This window comes from Podarcis liolepis, assembly GCF_965112155.1.
Source record: "Podarcis liolepis genome assembly, chromosome: 9".
Taxonomy (NCBI): domain Eukaryota; kingdom Metazoa; phylum Chordata; class Lepidosauria; order Squamata; family Lacertidae; genus Podarcis; species Podarcis liolepis.
Window position 1 is genome coordinate 20,823,810 of NC_139564.1, and position 24,086 is coordinate 20,847,895.

A 24,086-nucleotide genomic window follows, 5' to 3' on the forward strand; every position below is an offset into this window, starting at 1 on the left:
TCTATTATGAAATCTTGCATATCTGATTTTCTATACATCGTTTTGCTGATTTTGTTTTTTAAACATCCTCATGCTTTTTGCATTAATAAAAGAGCAAAAACAACACTGTTTACAACACACATGCACACGATCCAGCCAAAACAAAGCACTTTTAATCAAGTGTCAATGAATTTAATGGGAAAGTGTGCATAATACTGGATATATTGGTGAAAATAACACAGAGAAATTCATTGCATTGGGGGAAACTGCTTGCAAAAAAAGTGCACATTAGTCGAAACTGCACATAAAAACGTGTGCACTAAGGTGCTGGTGAAATTTCTTTTTCTTTTTTTAATTGCAAATTGCTGCAAAACGCGAAGTGAATATAAGATGGGGGGGACGGGACACTTAAATGGACAGATTTTACACTGTAAGCTGCGGGGCTCTTTCCTGAAGCATCATCCCATTGACAGTCGACCTCCCACCCGCTTTGGCCTTTCCTGTCCTCAAATCGGTACAACTCCCACCGCAGCCCTTCTTTTCTCACCACCACCACCACTACTCCGCCGCCAGAACCTGGAGAAGAAAACACGTCCAGCAACCCGACCTTTTCTTCCACCATCAAACTTACAAGCTGGAAGGCCCCCTTCGGTGATCCGAACAGGATCCCTAGTGCTTATATTCGGGAGCTAGAGGCGTCGGGGCGCACACGACTCGGGAGTTCAGCCTCGGAGCTGCGCGTGTCTGTGGAAGGGAAAGGCACTCTGCACATGCCCAGAGGCACGCCTTCATGATCGCCCCTGGGCTGAATGCACCCGGACATGAAGGAAAGGAGGGAGGCAAATATATATATTTGCAACCGAGACTGAAATGACGACGGCTGGGCCTACCCCGTCCCATTCCCGCCCTGCTCCAACCACACACCCACACACCCCCGCCTTTTGTCGGCCTGCTCCGCTCTCGCCCAGCCGCCGGAGGAAGCGCCTACCCAGAGCGGGCAAGCGAAGGCAGGGCCGGGCCTGGAGCTCCTCCCCGTTTCAGTCAGCGGAGAGTTCCGCCTTTCCCTCCTCCCTTTCCCGGTTTGCCGCCGCCTGGCTGGGCCGCTCTTGTGGCGGCGGCGGCGGTGGCTCCTCCAGCGAGCAGCATGGCGGCCGTGGAGGCCCGGGTGTGCGAGACGTCGGGCTGCAGCAGCGAGGCCAAGCTGCAGTGCCCCACCTGCATCAAGCTGGGCATCCAGGGCTCCTACTTCTGCTCGCAGGTAAGCCCTTACGGCTGCTCCCGCGCGCGAGACAGAGGCGCGCGGGCTGCTGCTCCTCCCAGCCCAAGACACGGGCTGGCCGGCGTTCCCACGTTCCCCGCCCGCTGAGGGAAAACACGGCTGCTGCTCGCCTTCCCACAGTTTCCTGGGAGGGGGTTTTTTATGCCCGCGAATGGCTACCAGAGCTCCCGCCGCAGCTCCTCCCGCCCTCCCCGAAAAGCAGGTGGCGCATGAAGGCTGGGCCCGTCCCCAGGCAGCCCGAGCACGTTTTTTACTCGGAAGTAGCTTCCCAGGGGTCTGCTCCCGAGCCCCCTTCGCAAGCAGGACTCTCTCTCTCTGCCTCTCAAGTTTGCCTCCTTACGCCCCCCCCCCCCACTTCTCTCTTGGGTGCCCTGGGAAAGGTCTGAACCACACAGACACGGGTTTTATTATTTGCTTGTTTCCATGGTCTCTGTGGGTTTCCTTCCCGCCCGCCCCCGGCAAAAACAGCGCCCTCCTGTTGTGGCCCTGGGTTTCTTAAACAGGTCGAAATGGAGAGGTGGGGAAGGAGCTGGGTTTGGGGGACCCATTCTGGACCAGGGGAGCCTATGGAGCACCGCTGCCTCCTGCTGCAAACAGGCCACAGAAATGCTGAAGCGGTTCTTCCTTTTGTGTGTCCCCCGTTCTGTGTTTCCATGTGCAACAGCTGTTTTTATCTATTTCAGCTCCGTCATCAAGATTTGCAGGGCATTTTTCGGAGAGAAAGGGGCTGGGTATGATGGCTGTGTGTGTTTTTCCTCCAGCCTATCTACAAGTAATTGTTTCGGTGCTTCAGACATTTTTATTGCAGAGTGGATTTCGCTTCAGGTCTGTGCTTCAGAAACAAAATAGAGAACTCTGTTTTTTGGTGGCACTATTTGTGCACAGTGTGTTTCAGCGTGAGGTTTTATTGGAGCCAGGACTCAGCCCTGAAACTATTTTACTTTTTTATTGTCTCACTTAGTCCTAGAACATAATTGAGAAAGGTGACTCTGAGCATGTGTGGGAAACATTACTTTCATCATTTATTTGCATGCATAGGTTTGCAGTTTGTCTGACTTGTGAGGTTTTCAGTCAGTTTGAACTGTGGCACCTTTATTTTTCAGAAGCAAGCCAGTTTCTGTCCAATTATGGGTTAGAAGTGTGCTTTCTCTTAGATATCTAGGGTATCTGCCTCATGGGAAATTTAATCACTGAGATTGACACACAGCCTCTTAACTAATATTTCAAAAATTCACACTTGATGATTGGCTTTGACATTGTACTGTGCTAAAAGTTTCATGGGTTAATTATTTAACATGCATCATGTGGAGTTGTTTCTTTGGCCATGTGACACAACTGTCTTCCTGGTTATAGTCATGCACAGTTGACTTTGCAGATTTTAGTCCTTTGGAGCTAAATTTCTTGGAAAGAATTAAATAAGGTGTAGTCTGATGTTGACTGACTGTATTTCCTAATATGCTGATTTCAGGAACTGTAATTATAAATGCGATAATAATAGATTTTCCCCCTCTTAAAAGAAATGTAGAATGCATGAAGTCTTGCAAACCCCAAATCACCCAGTCTCTCAAACCTCAATGACATTTCCATTGATTAAAAGAAACACAAACAAGATAAAGTGCCCAAAGAAACAAACAGTAAAATCTTTTTGTTGTGCCTTGTACCATTATAATTACAAACATAGCAAGAGGTGTGATAAAACAATATTTTAAAAGAGAAGTACTTGAGTCCTGGAGATATAAGCTTACTACTTACCACTTAATTTCTGGGGTTAGAAATATATCAGTGTTGTGTTCAGCTATCTCTGAATCTTGATGCTGCAACATAATACTATCCTAGAGTTGAGAGTTCTAAAAAGACAGTTGCTGCAACTTAGTGTTGCCATTCTAGTTTCTCAGGGTCCTAAAAGCTTTGAGTGATAAGAGCAGTATCTGTTTACAGTGACCTTTAATACATTGAACAGCTGATAGGAATCTTAAGTGTGTTTTGATTTAAAAATGACTAAATTTTGCACCAAAACAACTAAAAGAAGAAGAGTAACATTAATAAGATAGAAATGTGAGGATGCAAGTCAGACAATTTTTCCAAAGAACATAAGAAGTTGGCCTGTTGGATCCAGCACCCTGTTCTCATATTGGCTAAACAGATGCCTGTGCTCTGGCCAAACAGACAGCGCTCTGCCTACCTGCAGTTCTCAGCAATCCAGAGGTACAATTACCAGTAATTCTCCATTTAGACCATTATTGTCTGCACTGTGACAACAGCTCTTCAAGGTCTCAGGCAGAGACCTTTCTCTTTACTAGTTGACACTTAGAATTGGGAATGCTAGGGGTTGGACTGGGACTTTTTTTTATCACCAACCAGACAAAAGAAGCAAAACTTGAAAGATGCCTCTCTCTTCACACTACGTGAATGAACATTAAAATGGTAAACATGAGTGTAAAATGATGTAGTTTGGGGCAGAAACCCTCCAGTATCACATACACGCAGATGGGATCTGAGCTTATACCTTCTATTTGTTTGTGAATATCTATATAATCAAGGATACTCGTACCTCAACGTTAGATTAGATGTAGGCGGAGTGATATAGCAGCATCATATGCTCCCAGACCAGCTCTTTGAGATTGACTAGATCAGCCTTTGTGAACCTGGTGCCCTCCAGATGTTTTTGATTACTTCTATCAGCCATAGTCAGCATGGCTGTACTGAAACTGATCTAGTTCATTCAGTGGTGCTTTGACTTCAGCTTTTCACATGCCAATTCTCATCCACCTACATGAGACTGATCTGCTCAGTGTCCACGCTTGGAAGGTTGGACTTAGAACCCCAGTCTGCCACGTCCAACCTGCTATTCAACCCATTGGCTCCGAATGATCGAAGCCTGAGTTTGGAATCATAAACTTTACAAAAACACGAGTCCATGCTGTAATGGGCAGACATAGGCTTGTGCAGATCTACTTCGTTTTTATTACTAAAACCCAAAGATCTACCAACCAGAGCCAGTTAGTTATAATGAAAGGACAGGGTGCATCCAAGCACATGATAAATTTTGTTTTCAGTACCAGACCGCAGTCATTTACGATATATAGTTAAGTTATTCATATACTGCTTTTCAGGCAAACCCCCACAAGCTGTTTGCATTGAATTATTATAGAATCAAAGAATCATAGAGTTGGAAGAGGGACCCCAAGGGTCATCTAGTTAATCCCCCTGCAATGCTGGAATCACAACCAAGACATCCATGACAGATGGCCTCCCAACCTCTGCTTAAAACCCCCCAGTGAAGGAGCGTCCACCACCTTCCAGGGGAGTCCGTTCTACTGTCACACAGCTCTTACTGTTGGAGTGATTAAAAATAAAAGTAGCATCATTTCCCCTTTGGAAGGGTAGTTGGCCCATTTGGAAGAGCTGCAAAGTTTGCAGTGGTAACTTATGTTGGATCAGCTCTCGCTGACACAAGAATGCCCATTTACGAATGTTGGGGAACTGGTAGCAATGCCTTCATGAGTTAGACACCACAAGAACAGAATATCCCATCTCCTAGTAAACGGAAGTGGTAGGAGATGACTCATCCCTTGTGTTATGTTTGAAAACAGCCTTCGGAAGGACCTTGAGTTAATCCAATCCAGCATTATTTTTCAGTGGGATAGGGATGAGTTGCATCTGCTCTTTTATATATAATGTTTTTGCTCTTGCTTTTACACTTGTTTTTAATGTGTGTTTTTGCAAGTCTCCTAAGCTTATCTTTCTAATAAATAAAATGATAATAAAGCAGTTCTCTTGTCTTTTAACGCACTGCTGGTAAACAGAAACGTAAACGTTCAGTAGGACATTTTTTAGGACACGAATGCTCTTTGCGTGTGACGGGCGGACTGTATTCCTGGCACCCACATTATACATGGGTCTGTATTGACCTCCCTGCCACACAATGCAGTAATGGATTGTAGCCACTGTCTTAAAATGTTAGGAGCGTAGTCCAAAAAGAGCAAAGGGAACACCCAGCCTTTTTATTAGTTGGTACTGCTTCTGTGTGAAACAGGCTCCACCGCTGCTTCATGTTTAGTGCTGTTAAAGATTGTGGGAGCAGCTTTAAGGAAGTTGCCTTATTTCTTACTGGAAATGGTTCTGGCCTTCATAAAAATGCTAATATGGTTCCTTCATCATATCTGGAACTTCAGAGTCCTCCTGATCGCCCACAGTGGGACAGATTCTGTATTTTTCTATAGCAGGGAGGGGATGAGTGTGACAAAAAAAGGGAAGGTTTTTGAGTAAAGAAAACATGAGTAATTTTGACTATCACTGTCTTGGCAGCTGAATGATTGTTTTTAAGGTTGTGCGCAGAGCTGGAGATGCTGCTTCACAGGAAAGTAATGCTTGTTTGTTTTTTGAGGGTGATTAAAAAAGGGGACAAAAACAAGCCTTTAGCATTATTATCATTATTAATTTATTAAATTTATATACCGCCCTTCATCTGAAGATCACAGGGCGTTTCCCATTGAAGTGAATTCCCTTAGTTGTCTAAATAAGTTTATGGAGGATAACAGGAGTGGGCTGCACTTCTGTCTCAATTCAAGGGTTACAGTGTGTGTCAAGTTAATCTGGTGTTTTGTGTGAAGACACCAGTGTGGAAAAGTAGAGGGCCTGGGGGGAAAAAAACAGCCAAAAGGTGCAAATCTCTCTCTTTATCAGAAGCTAAATGGTGTCCTTGAGCTAGCTGAAGCTGTTTCTAGAGGTAGCAAATAAACAAAATGGAAAATCTTCCGGTGCCATAAATCCCATTACTTTTCTTACAAGAATAGGAAAATGGGACAGTTTCACCATAACATGATAGCTGCTGGTGAAATAATCACGTTTGCTCTTGGTAATTACATAGCGGGAGATGTTCACTTGATTCAACATGGCTTCATGTGCAAGTTTGACCCCTTTGGAAGACGGAAAGGTGGGCATGGCGAATGGAAGCATATAAACAATTAGATTTGGTGTTGGTGCTAGATATGGATTTTGCAGCTGGTATGTGAGGCTCTGGGAGGGGTTGCACCTGGAGACAGGGGAGGAAACAGGGCAGCATCCATACACAGTCTGCAGAGGGAGTTACGGGATTGTGGAGCTGGCAGTGGTGCAATCTTCACCCATAATATGACTGATTACATGTTTGGTGCTGTGAAAATATTTTTCAGGGTGGATTACTATCAATGTAATAGTGGGGAAGCATGGAGTACTAAGAAGGTTCTCCTTACCTGTGCCATTGGTCCTTTTGCCATGGAGTTATTCTTCCGTAATCCTCTGGGAATTGTAGCTCTGTGATGGGAACAGGGGTCTTCTAATAGCTCACAGCACCCTTAACAAACTATGTTCCCCACGATTCTTTGGGGGAACCCATGAACTGTTAAAATGGTATCATAGTGCTTTAAATGTGTGGTGCATATGTGACCTCTCCAATTAACATACTGTTTTTGAACTGAAATTGGATTTCTTAATGATGTAAACATACTCCTGTCTATTTTATAGTCTATGTCTTGTAGCTTGCAGAACTACTTTATATGATTTAAATATATTGCAAAGCATTGCTAACTTTATACCACTTGCCTTTTTCTTTTTTCTTTAAGGAATGTTTTAAGGGAAGCTGGGCTACTCACAAGTTGCTACACAAGAAAGCAAGTAAGAAAATACTTTTGCTTTTATCATACTCTTTTGTCGCCCTGACGTGCACAGAGTTATAGGGGGTGGGGAGGGGAGGGTTGTAAGCCATTTAATCCAGCCCCTTGTTCAGTGCAGTTGTTCCATTGTTAAAGCATTCCAGGTGGCTTTCCAGCATTTGCTTGAAGACCTTCAGCAACAGAGAGCCTGGCCCCCGTTAGGTAATCTGTCCCACTGTGAACTGCTCTTTCTGTTAAGATGTTTATCTTCATGTTCAACCAAAATCTACCCTCCTGTATCTCAAGACCAGTAGATAGGGAGAGAAAAGTTCTGTTAGTGTCAACTTAAGGCCAGCGTGAAGATGGGCGCTCCTTTATTAGGCAGTACTTTCCAAGTCCCTCCCAATTCTGACCCAATTCTCATTAGGCACGTCCAACTCTCAAGAGGCTGTGATCTACTCCCAGTAAAAAATAATTGGCAGTGATCTACCCATTGTCATTGGAGGGAGGAGGAGCCAAAGTTGTTGATTTTTTTAGGGGATGGTTGGGCAGAGTTTTTGAGTTTTTGTTAGGGGGCATTGCACAAAGTTGCTGAGCTTTTTTGACGGGGTGATGCGACAAACCGCTCACCAACGACGACACCAATGTAGATCACACGCAGCGCTAAACGGAATACTACTTCCGCTTTCTGTGTTCCAAAACATGCAGTGCAGTGCCAAAGGAGGGACATAGCACCGGGAGTAATGTCCCATGATCGACCAGGATCACACATGATCGACCACGATCACACAGGCGATTGACCTGTAGATCGCGATCAACCGGTTGGACATAGCTTGCCTATACCACTTCAAACTGCAGGTATGGACTTGCATGTGATTGCATGCAACTCCATACAGCAGACATTCCCTTCACATTCTCTCCAAACAAAAAGCTAGGTGTTGTGGGGGGAAAGGGCTTTCAATTAGCCTTCTCCCTGATGTGCTTCCTTTCTATGTACAATATATATTTTTTAGTTTACTTTGTTTGGATGGGCATTCAGTTACATGTGAGGCTATCCTTGTCTGAAGCGGTGTAGCTCAGACGCTGGTTTGAGACTTTAGTTCCTTTTCCCCAAAAAAAGCTTCTGTTTATTTTCTGAGTCTTCCATGCACTCAATCTTACCCAGTTGTGAGTGGGTGTTTGTTTCTTAACCATTGCTGTTCTTCACTGCATCAGAAGTTGTTTCTAAATAGCTGGGAATGCTGTTGGAATATTATTAATGGCCAATGTGGTTGAGAGAAGCTGATGCGAATAAAAGCACAGAAAGTGAACAGAAAGTCAGTGGCACTCGTGGAAGCCATAAACTTTCAAATAATGGTTCTGTGTTTGCTGCCATTAATGACAAGGTTGAAGGATTTGATCTGTGTTCTGGTTGTAGTTGCAATCTTGAAATCTAGGTTAGGTTGCTTATGTATCATATCTTAATCCAGTTTCAGGAGCCTTTTAACAAAAAAAAAGTAGATTGGATCTGGAGAAGGCAAGCTTAAAAAGACCTGTTCTAAAGGAAAAGGAAGAGTTATGAATATACTTCTCAAATTCCTTTTTGACAGATATTCCTTCTGGTTTTTTTTTATGAAGTTGGTTGTCTTATAATTATAGCATTATTTTGTAATTTTGTTTTGTTGGGGTTTTTTTTTTTTACAGAGGATGAAAAAGCGAAGCGGGAGGTTTCTGCCTGGACTGTAGATGGTGACATTAACACAGATCCCTGGGCTGGCTATCGATACACTGGAAAACTTAGGCCACATTATCCACTGGTAAGTAGCTGAAATAACTGAAATGGTGTATCACTTTTAAATCCTGCAGTGATCAAACTGCAGTAAGAAAATTTCTTAGCAATTATGCTGCCCAGTTGGAAAAATGGTAATAGAACTGTAATTTTGTAAGACACTTACATAATTCTGGTTGTTAGGTTTTCAGGGGACAATATGCAGCAAAAAAGAAGTCAAGGCACTATCATAAAGTAGAAGACAGCATTAGGAGAGTATAAATTAATCCTACGGAAGGAGAACAAAGGAAAGGAAGGGGGCGGTCAAATCAATTTTAGCTGGATATTCAATAATTTAATAGTCATGCTCTCATGCTCCATTCCCCGGCCCACAGGTATCTTTCAGCCTGCAAATGGCTGAGCATATACTGCTAAGCAGCAGAGCAATTTGATGTGAGTAGATCTGATTTGGCAACACTTATTGGTCCTCTAGTACTAAGAACCTCAAAGTGTGTCGTGGGATTTAGAGGATATAGCTCATTTTGTGTTAGAGAAGGTGGAATGGGAACAAAGCAGAGAGACAGAATCTCTGTGGCGGTACTGCAGAACCAGAAAGCTTGCGGAATGTATGTATGTGGGACATGAGTTTAAATACAAAGTTGGCTAGCAGGTAACTCTGCTCATGCCTTTGTGCACTGAATGCTCTGTGGAAGAGGGTTTTCATCCCGTAGTAGTGGGAGATGAAATTCATCTGGTGTTTCAGTTTTTGAAGAAACACTTGATAATAAAGGGTAATCACTCCCTCTGCAGTAGATCTGATTAATGTAACAACAAGCATAATCATTTTGGGGTTTCCCCAAAATCAGTATCCTGTGATTTCAGAAATTATTATTGTTTATTAAATATCTATACTGCCCTTTGTCAAAAGGGCAGTTTACAATATAAAAACACAAAAATACAAACCATAATAACAAACAAAAACAATAACTACTTCTTCTTCTTATTAAATAAATTCCTCAGTTGGTGGGTTTGCATTCTTAAGATATAGTTTCTGAAACCATAGCTTGTTTGTTTGTCCAAACTCTGTTCATCTTAACTCTGGTTTGTTTACTACCAAAAATCTAACTCTATAATCTGAAACCATGGTTTTATTGTTGGGGAATAAATCTTGTTTCGTTTGGTGTTTTGTTATGTTATAAGCTCTCGGCTTTAAACAATTGATATCAGATAGGCTATGAAAATAAATATGTTTAAATCCCAATTGTGCTTTATTTAGATGCCAACAAGACCTGTGCCGAGTTACATTCAAAGGCCGGATTATGCTGATCACCCGCTAGGTAATTGCAGATACAGAACAATTCTCACTTTTCAAACTTGCGTTGGATTCAGGCTACATTATTTTTCTTTCAGAATGGATTTGTCTCAGATGGGCTTATCAAAAGCTAAGCTTATTTTTAGCAACCAGTTCCTTTAGAAAACAAGGCTTCAAAAAGCACTTAAAAACCCCTGTGAAGGTCTCAAACAGTGATGTTTCTTGAATCCCCAAATCTAGCATTGACTCCATGCTCTCACTGGATAGCAGAAATTTAGTATGTAGCAGCAGTCCATGCTGTTTCAGCCACGGTTTCTAGCTAGAGAACTAGAATGAATTGCTTGGGAAAAAAGTAAGTTCGGGGAGAGGCCCCCCCCAAACATGTTTGAATGGCAGCTTGATCAGAGTCCATTAAAAGTGGGGTATCCCTCAGACATCCCCTTTAGTGCTCACCAATACTCTCGGCTTTATATTTTGTTTATGTGGAGAGGGTTTGACTTTTTTGAGGGGGCAGTTTCTGTCTGTATTCAATTTGTTTGGTGTGTGTGTGTAGAGGTGCTGATTGTTTTCTGGGGTGGGAAATGGTGAAAGCCTGTGCATCATTCTTTGTGCTTCCATGAATTTGTGTGCAGTGGTACCTCAGGTTACATACGCTTCAGGTTACAGACACTTCAGGTTACAGACTCCGCTAACCCAGAAATAGTACCTTGGGTTAAGAACTTTGCTTCAGGATGAGAACAGAAATCGTGCTCCGGCAGTGAGGCGGCAGCTGGAGGCCCCATTAGCTAAAGTGGTGCTTCAGGTTAAGAACAGTTTCAGGTTAAGAACGGACCTCCAGAACGAATTAAGTACTTAACCCGAGGTACCACTGTATATGTTGCCCACAACAGTTTCCTAGATTCCTAATGTGCCCCCAGGTCCCAAAAAGATTGGAGACCCCTAAATAATATATATAAAACATTTATTACTTATTCCCTTCCCATCTGACTGGGCCTCCCCAGGCACTCTGGGCAGCTCTCAACAGAACATTAAAAACACGATAAAACATCAAACATTAAAAACTTCCCTAAACAGGGCTGCCTTCAGATGTCTTCTAAAAGTCAGATAGTTGAGTCATGTTGAGTTCCTGTTAGGCTTTTCTTTCACAATGGGGGGTGCAAATATGGTGGGTGGGTAGTCAAAACGTGAGAATGAGGAAGAAGAAAAGTCACTTTCCCAAGTGCTGTTTGGTATGTGGGTTTTGTGTCCCTTTATATCATAAACCTCTTGTCATGCATCTCCCTCTGCATACTTTCACCACTAACCCATTGTCAGGCATTTCTCTGCTACTCAAAAGCTAAATGTTAATACTGCCACTCTGGGGATGTGTGCTGGGCTTTTTGGGGTGTGTGTCATTTTACTGCTTCTCTTGAAAAGAGCTATTTCAGTTACATTAGCGCAGGTTTTGGGATACGGGAAACTTGCACCCGTTAACTAAAAATTATTATGACTAGATAATAATTGACGTTTCTCTTTAGGCATGTCTGAATCGGAGCAGGCTCTTAAAGGAACTTCTCAGATAAAAATTCTTTCTGCAGAAGATACAGAAGGGATGCGAATAGTGTGTAGGGTAAGTCTATTTTGGAAGATGTTATAATCCCAACAAATCTTAAGAGGGAATAGTTTTTGCATGCTTGTGTTAGTGAAAAGCACAAATAATTTGAGGTGTACCCAAAAAGGTGAAATCTTACTATATGTAATGAATAATGTTGAGCATGATTTCTGGTAAGGTCCATATCTCAAGAGTTGCCAGAATTGCATGGCTTTGTGTATAACATTTTTTTTAACTGTACCCCACATTTCATTTTGTTTTGTCAAGATTTGTACGTGAAATTCTGGTTAATGAATATTTTAGTCCGCATGATGACTTTTTAAAATTTAGACACTAATCAAATGTTTTATGCATGCTTTAATATGTTCTGAACACCCCATGCATTTGAATTAGCAGCATTTATAAAATTTCAGAAGAAGCTACTAAAGTTCAGTTAATTTGTTCTGTTTTATATAAATGGTGGTTACAAAAGCTGTGTGATTGCTAATTTTCTGTCTCCTGGGGGAAAGACTTCATGGGGAGGAAGTTGCATTTGGTATTGGTCGTCACTTCTCTTATCACAAGAACTTTTGTCCTGGTTCATGGTCTGTCTCGCCCCATCTGTAGCTTAAAATGAATTAGCAGTGTTCTACTTCATACTTCCTGATTGCTATTTCATTCCTCCTCTGGCGTGGGCAGAATAAACAAACCAGAAAGCCTTGCACTTCTTGCAATGTCTGAATGAGTGATCATGGTTTACAACTTCCTAGGAAACTACAGTCTGTAAACCAACAACAAACCATTGCTTAAGGAGCAGCATGGCAGATCCCTGGTTTGGGCATAACAGGATATCAAGGCCTTTCTCATTTGTTTTTCTTGCTCACTCTAGGGGTCAAGCAAAGTGAGAGCTGTCGGCCAATGCGCAGTAATTCTTTGCTTGTTCATTGGTAACCTCTGATAAGTCGGAAACCCTGACTTGTTATATGTGAATGTGGCCTCTGTCTTGATGATAACTTCTGCTTCTTTGTCTTGCAGCTTGCTAGAGAGGTGTTAGATGTTGCTGCCATGATGGTAAAGCCAGGTGTAACTACTGAAGAAATAGACCACGCTGTTCATCTAGTAAGGATACTTCACTGAGCTTCTGGATTTTTGTTTCTGCTGTGCCTTTATAATTGGTATATTTGGTATCACGCTTCCTTGATTTTCCTGTGCAGTTACAACTATACATACTCCATCGCTCAAAGCACGATTTCCATTTCTTAAAGCAACCTGAGAATGCCAAAGGTTCTCCGGTGTCGTTTGCTTCCATATGTGTAGCCTCTGACATTCTCTAATAGGCCCAATATAGTATTGTAAAATGTCCTTCCTTGCCTACCTTCTTTCCTACCAAGTTTGCTCTGTAAACAGTAGTTGTAGGATGTGGCATTCTTCTGCCCCATATGCCACTCTGGCACATATGCCAGGATGTTTCAAGGAGGCTGTAAGCACTAAGGTGCAACTCTACCCATCCTCCCACTGCAGTGGAAATAGTTTTTTTAAAAATTATTAATAGAAGTTATCTCAGCAGGGTTTCAGACTTGCACATTGCTGCATTAAGCGGATGAAATAATTTTAAAGAAAAGTAAAGATTTTAAAAATATGCATAGCATTTAAATGGTGCTGTAGCTCCAGGGGCTTCAGATAAGCTTTAAAAATGTCCTTATAAGGTAAGTCTGTATTATTGTACCTGCATTGAACCTAGCTGCCTAATACCAGGTCATATTATAGCCTATGACAGCAGGTCTGGGTCTCAGACAGAGGTCTTTCGACTTCATCCTTTCTTGAAATGGAGATGTTTGGAATTGAACCTGGACCTTTGGTATGCAGAGCTTGTGCTGTGGTCCTTGCCCATGTTGCCTGGTGCTGATAACACTGAAGTTGCAGGTTCGATCCCTGTATGGAACAGCTGTTGCCAGAGACCAGGCTGAGGAGTACTGCTCTGATGAGGAATGGTGGGAGCCTCCCCCTGCTCCTGACCAAGATCCTGAAGCTGCCCAGGAGCAGTGGGGCAGTATAGATTTGGAACAGTGGTTTGCAGAGGGGCATAGTTCTGAAGACAAATTGGGAAGAACAGGGGTGGGGGGTGAACAGCAAAGTGAAGACGAACTGGAAGAGAGAGAGAACCAACAGACTCTCTCTCTCTGGAAAGTGTCCAGCCTATCAGTCCAAGGTCACGTAGAGCAGATGTGGCTACACAAAAATCACGGTGGTTGCGAGATCAGGTTGCAAGACGGAAGTGACGGGGGGGGGGAGTGGGTGGAAACCTTAATTGGGAGTACCTTCATTCCGAGAATGGCTGCTCTGTTTTTTTTCCCTGTGATCATTAAAGACTCTTTACATGGTAAGGGACTCTTTGCACTTTGTCCTGCTTATCTACGGCCAAAGGGAGGGAGGAAGCCGAGCCCCGGAGCCTGACAGCTGCATATTTCTGCATTGCAGGGGCTTCGACTAGATGATCCTTAGGGTTCCTTCCAACGCTAGAATTTTATGATTCTATGACTTGCCTAAATCTGTCTGGAGTTTGTGGTATGGAGAACATTTGACCTGGGCACTTGCTGGTTCAGAGCTCAGTCCCTTGGCTACCTCAGTGCACCAGCTCCTGAATTCACAGCCAGGGGCAGATTATTCTCAAAAAACCATTTAGATTCCCCCCCCCCCCCCGCGCGGATATGTTACATGGAAGCATGTAATGTGCATATGAGTCAGGCAGCTGTTAATGTAGGGTAGAGTAGCAAGCTGTGTTTCACAGGACTGTTTGGTTAAGAAGACCCCCATGTAATCCAGAAGCTTAGCACAGCACTGAAACATTTGGTCTAGGAAAAGGTTACCAGCCCATTCCTAAATAAATTGACTTGGACATAAGTCATGCTGGTTTGGTGGATCATATTTCCCGATTGTCACACTTAGGCCCCTTGCCTTTGTCCTAACTCCTTTAGAATAATATGAATATTTCAAAATCTCTTTCAGGCTTGCATTGCCAGAAATTGCTATCCTTCCCCGCTGAATTATTATAATTTTCCTAAGTCTTGCTGCACGTCAGTAAATGAAGTGATCTGCCATGGAATCCCAGACAGGCGACGCTTACAAGAGGGTGATATTGTTAATGGTAAGAAAACCGATTAAGTAATTTTAGTATCCTTTTAAAAACTTTGTATGATGTTTGGAAAGATGCCACTAATGAATAGGACTTATATTTGGATTCCCCCCCACCCTCCTTTGAAATACAGGTTGGTCTTACTGGTTTTTTTAAAAAAATTCTAATGGCGAAACTCATTTCTCTTGCATAGGTGCATGTAAATTAAACTGTAAGCTGTGCTGGTGGGGGGGGGGGGGCGTGTTCTCCATAAGAGATTTCTTTTGTTTTATTGTGCAGAATCAAAGCTGCAAATGAATATTCTATATGGGATGTGTGAGCTGGGCTCAGGGGCACGGATCCCTTTTGCTGCCAGTACGGCTATACATCTTGGTGAATGATAGCACAGCGACCTTAAAGTAGATAGAGGAAATTTGTGTGGTGGTGGTGGGGGGGGAGGAATTGCAACAGTTCATTCTAAATATCTTCCAATAGTGGCAGGATATAATTCATTGCATTGCCTGTTGGCTCCCTACCCCAGTACTTTGGCTTTTCAAGTGATTGGTCTTTGCCTTCCTGCACGTCTTCTGAAATCATATTGGAATAAATAGTGAGTTGTTCTGGAACTATTGTGGAGTGAGCTACTTGAAATTTGCCTCCTAAAATTGGACCCTGCAAAGCTGTGGGTTATAGCCAACAAAATCGTCCCGTTAGCCCAAAGACTTCTGCCTGTGCAGTGGGACTTCTTCTCCATGTGTGCTCCTGTCCCTCCCAAAACTGTTTTGAGGCTTTCCCCAGTCTTCTGGAGAAGATTTTGGGGCTGGGATAGGGCTTGAAGGAGAGAGGAGGGTTTTGTGTTAATGGAACAATTTCATTGGATGTAACCCTCTTACCTCAAGCCCCATGAAGTTACCTTATACATTATGCTTGTCTCTTACATGGAGGTTCAGTTCCAAGGGTTACATATATGCATGAAAATAGCATATACCCAAACCCTTGTAAGCCTCCCCACAGTTAGTGCGATGTGGAGAGTGAGAACCGGCACACTGAGCAGGCCTTGCCCAGCAAGCAAGGCAGAGAGCTTAAATGCTCTTTTTGTGCCGGGTAACCCAAGCAGACCTGGTGCGAAAGAGCTTTTATGCTCTCCACCTTGCTTGGGAGTCGACGTGTGCAGCTTCAACCAGCTTGCCTTCAGCCGCGTATGGTTGGAACCGTAGAAGCCAAATGCACGTAAGGTGCAGGCTTATTGTACTGAATCAGACCAGGGGTGTGTCTAGCACAGTGTCCCTTCTGACCAGCAGTGAGACGTTTTAAAACAGAAACTGTGGCCAAGTAAACTTATATCTGTCAAGTCTCATGAGAGGTCTTTCTGCACCCCTTTTTTAAAAGCTGGAGTTGATGCAGATTGACCCTGGGACATTCTGCATGTAGAGCAAACGCTCTCACAGTGAGCCTATGGCTCTGCTTTTCCACTCTTGGTTTTCATCCCCAGATCCTAGGGCTGTAAGAGGCCTAAAGCTTGTCCCGTGAAGTCCACCTGTCTCAAAGTAGAATTGTCTCCACGTTAACTCTTACAGTTTACGCACATCATAAACCAGGGCATTGCTGTCAAAAGAATTATTTATTGGCTACAACTGGTTGTTTTTTGTCTTAAAAATATGACATTGTTACCCATTCACTCTGACCTGTCTGGGGATGACAGAAGTCGATTTGCAGTGTAACCCTTTGCATGCCTCCTTGGAAGCACTGCATTCATGGGTGCTTACTCCTAAGAGGGTGTGCATAGCCTTAATGTTGTCAGAAAAGCTTCTTAATATCGCTTCTCATTCCCTCTCTACTGCTGGTTTTATGGCATCTTTCCTCAATATAATCACATTCCTTTTATAATAATTTTAGGGTCAGAAACATGAAATACAGGAAATGCAATGTTTTCTCTTGTTCTTTACAGTGGACATTACTGTTTATCGTAATGGTTATCATGGGGATCTCAATGAGACATTTTACGTTGGGGAAGTTGACGAGGGTGCAAAGAGGCTAGTCCAGACAACATACGAGTGCCTAATGCAATCCATTGATGCAGGTAAGGGCTGGCTGGAGCCTATGGTTTCATGTCTCATTTTTTCTTTCTTGTTCTATCTCTGACATGCGACTGATAGACTGCTAGATATTCTGGGCGCTGTGTCATTATGGAGTGTGCCTTAATCCAAGGTAATGCACTGTGCCAAATCACTGCCAAAAGCTGTACCTTCAGTGCTACTGAATGGCATACAAAGATCAATCTGGAGTGATTAATTGCAATAAATTGCTTGAATACTCAGGCTTGAATGGACTCCTTTGTGGAGATTCAGCTACAAAAGAGATGGAACATCAAGTTCAGGATTTCTTTCTGGCTATCTTGATAGCTGCAGTCTGTTTATCTTGTCAGACTTCTGTCCTTACAAAGGGGTGATAAATATTAAATAAACAGAAGTGTTTGAAGGCATACTCTGAAATTTATCAGCTTTAGGCACGCTATAAGCTTTTTGTTTTGATTTTGTGTGTGGGGATAGTCTGGAAATACTTAGTAGGCCAGACAGTGAGCTTTGACAGTTAAACACATGCGTAGGTTGCACAGATGACTGGAGTTATTTCCCATGAAATGTTTGGCATTTGCAAAGGTTAATTTCTTTATTATTTTTAGCAGTGAAAGCTAGATTGGAAAAGATTACCAGCATAACTGTCTGAATATCAGAATTTGAATCTTGCATTTCTGAAGTATTAGATTAGAATTCCCTCCCTTAGAATACTTTTCTGCCATAAGATCTCCTTTGAGGGGTAGTGTTTTCCTGTTGCTGAATGTTCTTGTGCACACAAAGGATCATTTCTGCTGGGCAGAAATACAAATAATAACCTTTGCCATCATCAATTAGCTGATCCTGTTTGTGTTCATTTTAGTAAAGTAACGTATGACTTACTTTGCAGTGAAACCTGGTGTTCGATATAGAGAGCTGGGAAATATTATACAGAAACATGCTCAAGCCAATGGATTTTCCGTAGTTCGGAGCTACTGCGGGCATGGGATTCATAAGCTTTTCCACACAGCTCCCAATGTGCCACATTATGCCAGTAAGTATGGGCAGTGTCTGCTGCTTCTCAGTTGATAGCAATCATTAAGAATTAACTATTCCATGCACTTCCCCAGACTAAAATAATGAATTCTCACATCCTGTGAGCTGTAGCCATAAAGAGCCTTTGGGGTAAGTTTTACAGAGATAGCAGAGGTACATACTTCACATAGTTCAATTCAGATTGGCACAAGAGCGAAAAGTAGCCTCCTTCTCTAACCATCCTTGTGACAGCGATTATCAGCTTAAATACGCCTTATTATAGGTCGGAAGCAAGGCACTAAGGCAGCCTTCTCTAACCTGGTGTTCTTCAGATGTTTTGGACTAAAACTCCCATCAACTCCAGCCAACATGGCTGTATTTGTTGGGAGTTGGAGTCAAAGATATATAGTGGGCATTAGGTTAAGGAAGGCTGAAGGAGAGTATTTGCTTTCCATGCAGGGAGCCCCAGTTTATGGCTCTGCTATTCCCAGTAAAGGTAAAGGTACCCCTGACCGTTAGATCCAGTCGCGGATGACTCTGGGGTTGCGTGCTCATCTCGCTCTGTAGGCCGAGGGAGCTGGCATTTGTCCGCAGACAGCTTCTGGGTCATGTGGCCAGCATGGCGAACCAGAGCAGCACACGGAAACGTCGTTTACCTTCCTGCCAGAGCGGTACCTATTTATCTACTTGCACTTTGATGTGCTTTCGAACTGCTAGGTGGGCAGAAGCTGGGACCAAACAACGGGCGCTCACCCCGTCGCGGGCATTCAAACTGCCGACCTTCCGATCGGCAAGCCCTAGGCTCTGTGGTTTAACCCACAGCGCCACCCACGTACCTGCTATTCCCAGTACAAAGGATCTTATGAAACTGCTGCCGTTTGAAGCAGACAGAGCTGGGCTGAAGGTCTGCCTGTATGAAGCCGCTATATATTTATTGATATTATTATTATCTCTGTATATTTGAAATGGCATGCAAAGACCACCAGTTCAACAATAAAAGCAGCAGAACAATTAAGGTTGTTGTTCTTTAAAAAAGAATAAATCTAATAACCTAAGAGCAGAAAAAGGACAACTTAAAACAGAGCCATCCCCACTCAAAACCAACAGCAATAAAATTACAAAACAAGTGAGTTGCTACAGACTTTACTTCTTGTGGAAGGGCAGTCCACAAACAAACACCACCAGTGAGAAAGGACTCTCCCGAGTTGCCACCCACCTGCTTTTTTACCTAACTGGGGCACCCAGAGAAAGACTTCTAATGCATATTGGCATACATTACATGTCCTCTGTGAGACTGACTTCACAGTATTGCCTCCACAATTTGGTCTGTGCTCCTGTATAGACCGCACATGTATCTCCTCAAATATAGCTAGAGCCTTGGTCTCAGGAATAATGCAGAATCATGAGCTGTTTAGCTAAACTGTGGATCATTTTAACATCTGAACCTGAGCCTGCTTCGAAACCATGGTTTCTTTTGGATTTACAAACCAGGATCTGAAACCACAGTTGTGCGGCTGATTTGCAAACCATAGTTTGTGCTAACTGGGACTGGTTGTATTCTGAATTGACAAATGACTTTGGGCCCATTACTTCACCTAAAGAGGCTGCTGCTCCATGGAAATGGGGCAGGAGTGAACTTAAGCTGAGTGTTGAGCAGATGGGAAACCAAAACAGTCAATCGATAGTTTGCATGTTGTAAATCAGAACTCAAAAAACCATAGTTAGACCTTTCAACACTATGGTTGGCACAAACCACAATTTTGTGTTGCATCCCACTCCAGAGGTAGAAACAAAATTACCACCATTTAAGTTCCCATTGCATTTTATCTTGTATCTCTTACCTTCTGTGAACTCTTACACTCTCTTGTTCCCTTTTGCCTTTTCAGAAAATAAGGCTGTTGGTGTAATGAAGCCTGGCCATGCGTTTACAATAGAACCAATGATCTGTGAAGGTAATTATGCAGCTGTGGATCTAATTCTGATTGCAGCCATTTTTCTGAATGACTTTTCTTGGTCTCTACTCAGGAAACACCTACAGGGTTAATGCTTCTCAGTGCTTTGTGGCTCACCTATAACTTTACTACAACAGCAATTTCCTCCTGAGCATTACTAAATAATGTCTTTGCAGCATGTACTGTATTCCTGGCATTACAACTTGTTCATGTGGGCACAAAGGATTATATCACCCGTAAAGTCATCTAAATGAAATGTTACCAGTTCTTAACAAGGTCATATGAACAGTCAAATTCTTCCAAAAACATTCCAGGTCCAATTAGACACCAGAAAAGAGCCGCACTGTTAAGCATCATATTTCTTAAAAGACTTTACTTCAAGAGATTCTGAGGTGGTCTTTGGTTTTCTCAACCTTTTACCTAGTCTCTACCTTTTTGTGTAACAATCACATTTCAGAGCATTTTCAGCCATTGTTAACAGATTTCTCAAGGTAGATTCTCTATCCGCCAACCATTTTGCACAATACAGACCTTAGTTAAATTAAGGAGATAGTTTGTGCTGTATTATTGATTCTTTTATTGGCCATTCTTTTTATACTGGAATCACTTTGATATGCCTCATAGAAAGTGGTTCATAAAATAAATAACGAATAGACGAATGAATGGAAGCAATATGCTGGGATAGTATATTATGAGTGTCAGCAGGATACCCTAGCCAACAACAAAAATGGAAGTGAATAGAGGAGGCGCAGGAAGAAAAGACACAGGCATCAAGGCTATTTGTACAAAAGTAAAAACAACACCACCACCAAAACCTGAAACTGCTGATCAAAGACTCCTTTAAAAAATGTATGACGTTCTCCCCCCTTTAAACAAGTTCTAAATTTTTGCATTCTTCTCATTAGGTGGGTGGCAAGATGAGACCTGGCCTGATGGCTGGACTGCTGTGACGCGAGACGGGAAGCGTTCTGCCCAGTTTGAACACACACTTCTGGTCACAGATACTGGATGTGACATCCTAACCCGCCGGCTGGATAGCATTCGCCCTCACTTCATGACTCAGTGCTAGTGTAGACCAAGCTGGGAGGCCTGAACCCAAGCATCTCTTCTGCTCTGTACTATGTGTTTCACTAAGCGTACAGGCTAAAAGGGGGGGAATTTATCATCTGTTTTTCTTCTTCTTGACTGTAGGTAGGAGATGCAGCCTTGCATTGAGAGGTTAATGCCGTAGGCTTGAAAAGCAGAGAGGTTTTAGAACCTCAGTCTCTGCTCTCCTGCCACCCCAACATTGTTTGAACTTTTATTTTTTCTTCTTCAAATCATTGTCCTTATGGTACCTCATTTCACCCCCTCAGCCAGGCTTCTGTCACTGCCGCCATTCTCAGCAGCCCTACATAGCTTCTTTTCGTGGTGGATGCAAGGATTCAGAAACAAGCCTTTCTGTTTTTACAACACCTGAGAGTTTAAACTTTTTCTTGTTCCAAAGGCAACCCTTCCTTAGCTGTTTAAATAGACTGGGCTTTCATCTGTATAATTCAGAGGTGGAATTTTCTACTTGAAAATGTTGAATCGGAATTTTGTTCTGTCAACCCCTCTTCCACCCTGTTGTTACTGTATATGGAAGTATAATATCTGCCTGTTAATTGATGGGCCTGTTTCTCTTTGGCTGGCAATTGCTACAGGTAGTTCTCTGTCTAAGGGGGCTGGGGAGGGACAAAATTACTGAAATGCTGCCCTGCGCAGGTTTTTTTTTAACCAAAACACGGCCTCAAGACGGGTAGTGCTTGGCAGCCAATGATGTTCCAAGGTTCGCTTTGAAGCAGCTAGTTTTTAATTTTAGATAAGGAATGCGATTGAAATGGGGAAGAGTTTCTGTTCTCCTGTGTGCATTCTAAAAAAGGGCATGTCCCAGAAGTCCAAGACCAATCTCTTTAACAGCTTCTTTCTAATCTGCAGTTAATTTATGTGCGTGTAACCATGGCCAAGTGGTTGCCTGCCATGCAGACCACTTGGTGCATGGTTTCAGTTAATATTACAGAAATTGTGACATGCTACTTTGCAGGAGCTGGATCAATGGCTCTGTGTTTGGATTGCTACTTCTGTTCTGGATACTCCCATTCTGGGATGGCCAAAAAACCACCTCACTGGATTGAAGGAGAGAGATTTCACCAAGTAGTCATGAGGATTGGTCTATATCAAGTGTTCGACTTTGCCCCCCCCCCCGTGCTATTGGACTACAACTCCCATCATTCTCTAAATAATAACAATAGTAATAATAATTCCCAACCACTTTAGCCAATGGGGAGGGATGATGGGGATCCAAGACTGAACACTGTGTCTACAGAATAGAGAAAAAGTTGCTGATCCTGTTTTTATATTGCAGTCTGACCACCTTTTCATGGCTCTTTGTGGAAATTGTGCGATACTCCAGTTAGCCACTGCAATTGTTTCACCAAAGCAAATTGTTCTAAGCAAAGATAATGCACTCGAAAGAAGCAAATATTGGACAGCCCTTGAAATTGCTTGTGTTCTTAGGCCAGGTACAGTACGGGCAATTCTGGCATAATTTATCCTCCCACTTTTTCCAGCGGTAACTTTGTAATACAGATCTGGGAGATACTACTACTGTTGTTGGGGAAGATTTGTTTCGTTGGGCTTAGGCACTTGCTGCTGAGGCTTCCATTCCACAGAGAAAGGTGGTTTTTCAACCACATTTTCTTGCCTAGTGCCCGCTCTAACCTTACAATGTTGGGAGTTCAGTAAACTAGTGGAGAGAAATCAGGTCATAAAATCATGGGCACAACATGCCACATTTCTACTCTGGTGTCGGACATCTTGTCAGAAGAATTGCAAGGAGTTCTGAAAGCCCTCAGCATCTTACCCATGTCAACAGCACATAACTCCAGCTCTTTAGACAGCTTAGGGCGGTTGTGACTAAACTCAACAAGAAATTGAATGAAATCTTTCCCAGAGTGCCTCAGTTTTTTTTTCTTCCTGAAAGTGTATTGTTGGGACAATGTTTTTCATTCTGTAATGTGTTTAAGAGGCGGTAAAGTGACTCAGAAATGTTACAAGCACTTTCGTGCATGTGCAGAGATTTTAACAAAACAGGCTGCAATATATCTTGAGTGCAGTTAACCAATGTATACAATACATTTAAGGAGATTAAAAGTCTGGATGGTTGACCCTGGAGTCTATTTTGCCAGTTACTTTTAAGCAGTATAACCTACTTCTCCCTTTTAATCTTCTCTATGATTAAAGGATTGACTTCAGCTCATGGAATTAAACCTAGAGATTCTTCAGGGAAACCATTCAGTGATGATGAAATAGGGCATGTTCAGCCCTGGGCCCAACTGATCCTACTACATGTGCTTTTTAATGCACATTTTCAATCTGCAAACAAAGTGGAATCAGTCATAGTGTTCTTTCCTGAATGGTAAGACAAGCTGGCTCACCCCCGCCCTGCAGTAAGACAAGCTGCCTCCTCCCACATGAATTGCAAGCAGCTCCATAAAGACTTAATGGTGAGAAAATCAACTGAGCAGGGGAATGTTCTACATTTTAATCTTGCAGAGCATACCAACTTTTTGCATATGCAAAATCTTCCGTCTGGTACAGATGAAGCTCTCTGAATAGCCCCGCTCTACCTTTTTAAATATACAAAATCTTAGCTAGAAGTCTGGTAAGTAATTGCTGAATTGGGGTTTGGCTAGCAAAACAACCCATGAAGGTGAAGGCAGGAATTTTGTGTGTGTGTGTTTTTCCAGCTCACGCAGGCCTAAACCGTAGTTCTATAGAATAACGTAATGAAGGACTATATGGCAAATGGTGCTATGCAACTAGGATTTATTCAGAGTAGAGCCACTGAAATTAATGAACATCACTTGGGTCTCTTAAATTTCAGCAGATTAATTTGCACATGTAGATTAATTTACCACCCTTGCAAAAAAGGGGGGGAATAGGATGAGATGCAAGTAGAACAGTCTTTTTTCAAAGATTAAAAGAAGTTAGCAGGAGTTACTGCATTTGGGGGGGGGTGTCTTAAACCCTCCCCATATATTGTGCTAGTATTAGTCCAATAAATGGGAAGCTTGGCCTTTTTAAAGAGGGCGCTGCTAGACTTGCCTGCCTTCACTTTGCTATGCTCAGGGACGAACCTGTTTTGGATACTGGACTCTGAAAAATGGGTGACTTCTTGCAGCAGGGCCTTTTCCAGATGTTTTTAATGAGACAGAGTACACAGTTGTAGCCCAGACCAGAGTCCATTTCCCCTGTCAATATCCAATCCTTGTACACTGAAGTTCTCAAATTGCAGTGGATGATGTCATAGCAACTGCTTTACGAGAAGCCAGATTTGAAATCGAAACTATCAACTTACCCCTATTATGAGAGTTGTAGCCACTCTGGTTCAGGTGC

At 42.8% G+C, this 24,086-nt stretch overlaps 1 protein-coding gene across 1 annotated transcript; it reads left to right on the forward strand.

Moving 5' to 3' along the window:
* Window positions 1-320: 320 nt before the first annotated feature.
* On the forward strand, window positions 321-22,855 carry METAP1 (methionyl aminopeptidase 1). The gene is made up of 11 exons (XM_083459287.1): window positions 321-1,237; window positions 6,862-6,913; window positions 8,575-8,687; window positions 9,915-9,975; window positions 11,468-11,559; window positions 12,556-12,639; window positions 14,527-14,665; window positions 16,581-16,712; window positions 17,594-17,737; window positions 19,605-19,670; window positions 20,576-22,855. The coding sequence occupies exons 1-11, from the start codon at window positions 1,124-1,126 to the stop codon at window positions 20,737-20,739; spliced, it is 1,161 nt and encodes a 386-aa protein (XP_083315413.1). The 5' UTR covers window positions 321-1,123; the 3' UTR covers window positions 20,740-22,855.
* Window positions 22,856-24,086: the final 1,231 nt, after the last annotated feature.

What these genes read in the sequence shown, in the direction of transcription:
- METAP1 (XM_083459287.1), top strand. Translation starts at nt 1,124, where the DNA reads ATGGCGGCCGTGGAGGCCCGGGTGTGCGAGACGTCGGGCTGCAGCAGC. An exon ending in TTAGGCCACATTATCCACTG is followed by an intron (nt 8,688 to 9,914) that starts GTAAGTAGCTGA and finishes TGCTTTATTTAG; the next exon opens with ATGCCAACAAGACCTGTGCC. An exon ending in AATGCAATCCATTGATGCAG is followed by an intron (nt 16,713 to 17,593) that starts GTAAGGGCTGGC and finishes CTTACTTTGCAG; the next exon opens with TGAAACCTGGTGTTCGATAT.